Source organism: Bos indicus, chromosome 3 (assembly GCF_029378745.1).
Source record: "Bos indicus isolate NIAB-ARS_2022 breed Sahiwal x Tharparkar chromosome 3, NIAB-ARS_B.indTharparkar_mat_pri_1.0, whole genome shotgun sequence".
NCBI classification, from domain to species: domain Eukaryota; kingdom Metazoa; phylum Chordata; class Mammalia; order Artiodactyla; family Bovidae; genus Bos; species Bos indicus.
The window spans coordinates 7569298-7577247 of NC_091762.1; the positions used below are offsets into that span (position 1 = coordinate 7569298).

At 49.1% G+C, this 7950-nt stretch overlaps 1 protein-coding gene and 1 long non-coding RNA gene across 5 annotated transcripts in view; one reads left to right on the forward strand and one right to left on the reverse strand.

Moving 5' to 3' along the window:
- The window catches only part of OLFML2B (olfactomedin like 2B), a 49212-nt gene extending 41919 nt beyond the window's left edge, over positions 1–7293 (forward strand). For all 4 annotated transcript variants that reach the window (XM_019987024.2, XM_019987017.2, XM_019987031.2 and 1 more), the window contains exons 7-8: positions 5533–5709; positions 6211–7293. In XM_019987024.2, coding sequence (XP_019842583.2) covers positions 5533–5709; positions 6211–6812 — 779 coding nt within the window. In that variant the 3' untranslated portion in view covers positions 6813–7293. The remainder of the gene's footprint in view (positions 1–5532; positions 5710–6210) is intronic.
- Positions 1823–3571, reverse strand: LOC109578046 (uncharacterized). The gene is made up of 3 exons (XR_002183649.2): positions 2787–3571; positions 2235–2330; positions 1823–2071 (listed from the first exon to the last, which is right to left on the reverse strand). It is a non-coding gene; the product is annotated as an uncharacterized lncRNA (long non-coding RNA).
- Positions 7294–7950: the final 657 nt, after the last annotated feature.

Genomic DNA, 7950 nt, shown 5'->3' on the forward strand with positions numbered 1-7950 from the left:
CTTCAAAGAGACTCACTCAAATGGCCTTCTGTATCCTTGGGCCATAGTTGGTGGAATCCGAGGACGAGGAACTCTGACATATGGAAGCTGCACTGTATTCATTGTACTGAGACATTTTACATGATGGTCTTGAACCTCTGCGAATTTCATTATCCATCAGGACTCCTGGAACCAATCCCCCACAGATATCAAGGGGAACCTATTTCAAATATAACTGGAGCTTAAGGAAAAAACAGGATGAGATGGTTGGCTAGCATCATCGACTCAGTGGACATGAATTTGAGCAGACTCTAGGAGACAGTGAAGGACAGGGAAGACTGCTGTACTGTCCATCAGTACATTAAATTAAAAGAGATGATGCAAAGAGTTGAACATAATTTAGCAACTGAGCAACAACCAAGGGGAAAACACTAGAGAATGAGTTTGGGACAAATAGCTTGATTTCGTGGTCCTGTCTCTATCCTCTGTTCCTAGTTCATAGATGGTATTTTACATGTGAGGGCTACACCATCTGCAAATAAAGAAATTTAGAAAGCAGTATAATAGAGATGTTTCTATGGGCCAGAAACATTTCTATTATCCTCCAAGTTATTTTTGCTGTTGTCGTTTGGTTTTAGTCAAGTAGGGCTAGAACTTCTACATTTTACTTAAGTTGTTGAAGAGATAAATAAAAAATCTTTTCACCGGAGAAGATGAAATTAATAAAAATGGTAGGTATTTACCATAGTTAACTTATATAAAGAAGGAACCCTCTCTGTGCATAAATCTCCTTTGCGGGAGGTTTAATCATCTAATACATTTGGTTCAGCTAGAGCAAAATCATTCATTTCCTCTGAAGTGGCAGTTTTAATTCTAATAGCAAAATTTTTATACATTACATACATATGCTCTCCTGAAAGAGAATAATTGTATTTTCAAGTACTCCAAGTGACCACATATCACTTGGGCAACCACTTACAGAAGAGAGAGATCAAAAGATTATTTTTAAAATGAAGCATGCTAATTTATCATATCAAATTTGTCATGACTTCATAGCATTTGAGGCAGGAGGAAGGCCTATTATATATGCTGTCTGCCATCTTTTTTTAAATTAAATTAAAATTTTTAATTTTTTTTATTTTTTGGAGGCTAATTACAGTATTGTATTGGTTTTGCCATACATTGACATGAATCTGCCACGGGTGTACATGTGTTCCCCATCCTGAACCCCCCTCCCACCCCCCTCCCCATCCCATCCCCAGACCCTGGGAATCTGAAGCAGGGCCAGCTGTCTCCCAGGACCATTGATGATAAGATGAGTTAGTACATAGAGACAGCTTAGGAAATGTTCCCTGTCACCATACTGTGGGGGAGAACTTCTGAGCAGCAGGCAGAAGCATTCTCTTTTCTCCACAGTGCCTTTGAACTCTCTCCCTTCTTTCTCTCATTAGCCTTGGAAAGGAATAAACACGTGGTTTCTTCTCTCCAGGGCTGACGCTTTGCTGCCAAGGGTGGGAGCATCTGAATGGCCCCAGACTCTCCGACCATAGTGATGGGCCTGGGCCTCGTGGTTTACTCACCTCCCTTGAACCCGTCTCCACATGCTCCCAGACCACACACACCTATCACTGTTTCTGCCTGTGCTGAACCCCTCTGTGTGTTGCTGGCATTTGCTCTATCTGAGGGCATATGGTGATACATCCTGAGGTCCTGGGTGTCAGGACTTGGAAGCTGTAAGCTGAGACTCCCTTCTTCCTACAGAAATAAAGATGCTTGACTCCAGAAGCAGCCTCCATCTGTTTTAGTTTCCTTTGCCTCCTGTAACAGATTACCACAAACTTAATGGCTTAAACAATAGAAATTTATTCTCGAATGTTCTGGAGACTAGAAGGCTGAAATGAGTCTTTCAGGACTAAAATCAAGCTGTCAGGAGACTGGTTGCTTCCTGAGGCTCCAAGGGATGGTCCCGTCCTTGCTTTTTCTAGTCTCGGGTGGCTGCCTGCATTCCTTGGCTTGGGGCCTCCTCCTCATCCTTCCTTTGCTTCCATCCTCAGGTTGCCTCCTCTTCTCAGTCAAATCTCCGTCTGCCTCCCTATTATGAGGATACTTATGACTGTGATTAGGACCCCCCTGAATAATACAGGCTAGTCTCCCCCCTCCCCTGGCCACCCTCCATCATAGCATCCCTGAGGTAATCACATTGGCAAACTCTCTGTTGCCATGTACAGTCCCGTTCAGGATTAGGAGTTGGATACCTTTGGAAGACAATACTCAGCCTTCTATACCATCATCAGAGTGCATTCTCCAAGTGTGCTCATGATGTAGAGAGGGCATATATTTTGCTTGTTTTTCTGTGGAAGAAGTGAAAGCTCTGTGACTTTTCAGATGAAACACAGACCTTGGGGGTCTGTAGCAAGACCAAGAGCAATGCCAGACCTCTGGCTACAAATCGGGGAGGGGGGGTGCACGTTCTCTAGCTTCACATTAAGGCCCCGTCACCGCAGAGCCTTAGTGCTGAGACAGAACCCTGTAGGGGTTTGGAAGCTGCCTGGGGCGATGCAGTGCATCAAAGCTTAGACGAGTCCCAGTTTCCAAGAGCTCATCTGCAGTTTCCGCGTCTGGGCAGGAAGGTGGCATAGCCATAGCGACCCTGACAGAGACTCCTGGCTTCTCACAGCCACTTGCGAGGCTCTGGGTATTGGCTGGGGTCTGCCTCTGATGCAGGGAGTTGGGTCCTCACTGGGCTTTTCCAGGGGAAGGGGGCAAGCAAAAATGCCCCTCTCTGGGCATGGCACGCTAGGGCTCACCTTAGTTCTGAGGAAGCACAGCTTCTCCACTGGCAGGCAGGGTCCCACTCAGCACCAGGGAACGAGATATTTTCCATCAGAACTCTGCTGCCCAGGCTCACGCAGATTCTTTTGTTTTATTGTCTCGAGCAGATGAGCTCAGTTGTGGGGGAATGAGGCTTTGGCTGGTAGGCTCTGTTGTTTGTCTTACAGAGACCAAAACCCTCCCCTCTCTGTCAGACCAGGACCTAATAAACCCCACACAGAGATGCCTGAGCCCTGCCAATTGCACCCAACTGTGCGGCCTGCCTGGGAAACAATGTTTATCCTGCTTTTAGACGCCTGGCTGCCCCAGGCGCGGGGCCAAGGGCACAGCGCCTGCCCCGTCCTGCCAGCTCAGACCACTAATGTGGGAGCAGGAGGGATGGAACAGATTGAAACAGTTTGGAAACAGGGGTGGCCTGGAGTTGAGAGGGCCCTGAATCTGAGCCGTGGGCCCTTGCTCTTTGGTCCCATGTGAGTGTCAGGGGCAGATCCCTCTCATCGCTGCTGCCCGTCCACGAGCCAGTGTTGATGGCAGGTTGGGGAGGGGGTGTTCTGCTGGTCCCAGCTGCCAGGAGGAGGAAGAGCGTGAAGTCAAAGTGTTAGCTGCTCATTCATGTCCGACTCTTTGCGACCCCATGGACTGTAGCCCGCCAAGTTTCTCTGTCCATGGAATTATCTTGATAAGAATACTGTCTTATACAGTATAAGTAATATAAGAAAACAGTAATAGCATCATTGAATATGTTTTTTTCAGAACCATATAAATATGTCTGTAACATTAATACTTCCTTTTAAGACAAATATAAATTCAAAAGATTTTATTTAGAGAAACTGTTCTAATTAAAATTGTTTTCCTTCACGCTAAGTGTATATTTAGATTCATAATTGTTGAGAGAAAAGAATTCATTGTAAAATAATGCCAACCTATATAATGATGTAATAAATTATTTTGTACTTAAAAAAAAAAATACTGGAGTGGGTACCATTCCCTTCTCCAGGGGATCTTCCTGACCCAGGGATCGAACCCAGGTCTTCTACATTGTAGGCAGATTCTTACCATCTAAGCCACCAGAGAGGAGGAGGAAGTTGTAAAAGCTGGGTTAATCAGCTTCTCCCACATCCCTCTCTTCCCGTCTCCTTCATAACCATTAGTGCAGAGACAAAAAGAGCAAAAAGACATGCTCTCAGTAAGTGGCCACATGATTTTAGTATCATTTGGGGCCATGTTCAATATAATAATACTGCATAGTAAGCATGCAGGCAGGCTTTCGAATTGATTTAGAACCCAGCATGTCTATGGGGCTTCGCAGGTGGCACAGTGGTAGAGAATCCTCCTGCCAATGCAGGAGATACAAGAGATGGGGTTGTGATCCCTTGGGCAGGAAGATCCCCTGGAGTAGGAAACAGCAGCCCACTCCAGTATTCTTGCCTGGAGAATCCCATGGACAGAGGAGCCTGGCGGGCTACAGTCTGTGGGATTGTAGAGAGTCGAACACGACTGAGCGCGCACACACACACACACACACACACACACACACACACACGTGATTCTAGTGGTCTTTGAGGACTTCTCAGGGGGTCACTCAGGAGGGCATGGCAGAGTGCCTGTCCTACTAAAGCAGACCTGACCTTTGAAGGAGGCTCCTACAGCCCAGAACAAGCTCCTTATCTGGGAACTTGGTCCCAGGCCTCTCCAATTCCCAGAATGGGGTCCTGGCACCCTGCTCACAGGGGCGTAGGCTTGAGGACAGCTCTCTCGGACCCAGCAGGTGGGCCTCAGGGACATGACACCCACTGCACAGTCAGGGCTGCTCTCTGCTGCTGGTCTGGGCCAACCGCCTTGGGGCTGCCCGGTGGCTGGTGAAGCTCTATGTTCCTGGGCATGCAGAGTCCTCTCCTCTGGTCACCTTTCTCATGCTGCCGGGTATTCATGCAAGTTTCAGAGCATCTGCCCAGTGCCCACGGCCTGTCAGACACTGTGTTCTGAGGACCAAGGACACGAAGGGGACAGCCACAGCCCCTACCCCCTGGGGTTTATGCTTGAGGTGGGGATGGGCATTGAATCAGGAGAGACATGCACAGGCATTGTCAAAACAGAAGGTGACGTGTCCTGTAAGAGAGGCACATTCACAATACTGTGGGAGCAGGATGGAATCCAATGGGGGATAGAATGGTTTTTCAGAGGAGAAAGTGGTGTCAGAAAAGCACATGGGAGCTTAGATCCCTGAGGGGTGAGTTTGTAGGACTAAGTGGTCAGCAGGAGCAAAGCGTGGTGGCATGAATGTGGCCCAGGATGGTGGCAGTAGACGGCTTCATAAGAGTAGACTAGGGTAAATAAGGAGCTTCCCAGGTGGTGCTAGTGGTAAAGAACCTGCCTGCCAACGCAGGAGACAGATGAGATGCAGGTTCGATCCCTGGGTCGGGAAAATCTCCTGGTGTCAGAGATGGCAGCCCACTCCAGTATCCTTGCCTGAAGAATCCCATGGACAGAGGAGCCTGGTGGGCTACAGCCCATGGGGTCCCAAAGAGTCAGACACACCTTGGATAGATAAGAGGAGCAGCAGGGGAGGATGCTGGGCAAACATCTGGTGTTATGTTGGTTACACAGGACTGTAGAAGCCTGTGGAGGGGTTCAGACTCCAGGAGGGGCAGCCAGCAAGGGCCCTAGGGGTGGGGCATTCTTCCATCAGCCTAACCCCTCCATCCCCCTCTCCTCCATCAGGAAGGTGCAAGGACACCCTCTCCACCATCACAGGGCCGATTACACAAAACACGTATGGGCGGAATGAGGGGGCCTGGATGAAGGACCCCCTGGCCAAAGATGAGCGGATTTATGTAACCAACTATTACTATGGCAACACCCTGGTAGAGTTCCGGAACCTGGAGAACTTCAAACAAGGTACGTGCTACAGGTCCAGCTTGAGGGAGGGTCTTCCTTCTCCATGTCCTCTGTTTTAATGACCAGATCACCCAAGGTGCACACAGTGGATAAGAAGGGGAAAACCTTCTTCTGATGGTAAAAGACACTTCTAGCAATAGGATGTCCCTCTTCCACACCCCTTTTCATCTTCCAGCCCCTGAGACATGGGACAACTACCCAAGGGAAGTGATACATCTTCCCTTTCCCGTGGTCCTTGACTGTTTATAAACCATGTTCATGTATGTTAGCATCTGGATCCTTGAAGTAGCTCAACGAGGGGAGTGGGAATTGTCATTTATAAATGACAGATGAGGGTGCCTCACAGAAGTAGGAAGTGGCAGAGCCAAGACACAAACCCAGGGCTCCAGACCCCAAGCCCATGGCGCATCCCCTCCCTTTGGGCTGCTCCTTCACCCTCCCCGCCTGGCGGCTGTCACTGCACTGTCGCCCTGAAGCCTCCTGCCTTCTCACCGCCCGCAGGTCGCTGGAGCAATTCCTACAAGCTCCCCTACAGCTGGATTGGCACGGGCCACGTGGTGTACAATGGTGCCTTCTACTACAACCGGGCCTTCACCCGCAACATCATCAAGTATGACCTGAAGCAGCGCTACGTGGCTGCCTGGGCCATGCTCCATGACGTAGCCTATGAGGAGGCCACACCCTGGCGGTGGCAGGGCCACTCGGACGTGGACTTTGCTGTGGACGAGAATGGGCTGTGGCTCATCTATCCGGCCCTGGATGACGAGGGCTTCAGCCAGGAGGTCATCGTGCTGAGCAAGCTCAATGCCGTGGACCTGAGCACGCAGAAGGAGACCACGTGGCGCACGGGGCTCCGGAGGAACCTCTACGGCAACTGCTTTGTCATCTGTGGGGTGCTGTACGCCGTGGACAGCCACAACCAGCGCAACGCCAACATCTCCTACGCCTTCGACACCCACACCAACACCCAGATCGTCCCCAGGCTGCTGTTTGAGAATGAGTACTCCTACACCACCCAGATAGACTATAACCCCAAGGACCGCCTGCTCTATGCCTGGGACAATGGCCACCAGGTCACCTATCATGTCATCTTCGCCTACTGACACCCCTGTCCCCACAAGCCGAAGTGCAGCGGGGCTACTGGCACCTTGCGTGTGTTTGTGTGTGTGTGTGTGTGTGTACGCATGTGTTGTTTAAAAAATATATATTATTTTGTATAATATTGCAAATGTAAAATGACAATTTGGGTCTATTTTTTCTATGTGGATTGTAGATCAATCCATTCGTGTATGTGCTGGTCTCACCCTCCATGGTTTATATTTTTGTGCAAATCAACTTCTCCTTTTGACCAGTAACCACCTTCCTTCAAACCCTCAACCCCCTCCAGATTCCTGATCTCCATCTGAGAAGGTTTCGTCATCAGGGTCTTGTAGGCAGATGGCACCAGGAGCAGGAGTGAAGGAGGCAAGAAAGAAGTGCTAAGGGGGGGGAAATTTTTTTTTATGTATTGGAGAAGTTTTTGAAGGAAAAAAAAACATTAAAAAAAATGCTTTTTTTTTTAAATAAAGAAGAAATTAAAAATAACCCCAAATGCGTTTTTGTTTAGCATGGCTATGTCTGACAGGATTATATGCCTCCCCCAGAAGGAGATGAGTCTATGTTTCACAGAACCATACTCATGCTGAGCTGCTCCCAGGCAGCTCCTCTCCCTCCTAGAGCGGGGCACCGTTGGGGGGCTGAGGGGTGGAATTTGGAATGAGCTGACTCCCACGGCACTTGCTCTGTGGCATTGATCCCTCCCCGGCTCTTCCACTGTCAACCAGCTTCCTTGATCTGTTCGGGTTTTTTTCTAGTCATTACCCAAGATGTAGGAACCTGTTCATTCCTTCGTCTTTCTCCATGTAGTCTGGTGGTTGGCACCATTGAAAATATAAAGCTGAGTGTGACCTTTACCCTGTACTTCTTACGAAGCTTACAAACAATTAATTTCCCCTTTTCCCACAGTGCTCTCCTCCGCTGATCCTGAACATTCACATTCAGCCAGCCTTCCTTCCCAGCTTCCCCAGAAGGGGAAGGGCCTTCTTCTGAAACAAGGCCCCTGTGGGAACTGGGTAGATCCTCCCCATGCCTGTGTGTGAGTGCCTGCTGCCCACAAGCAAGCCCTTTCCTCCACATGACACAAATCATGAGACAGAAGCCTGGGCAGAGACAAGCCCACTGACAACCAGATGCTGGCCGAGG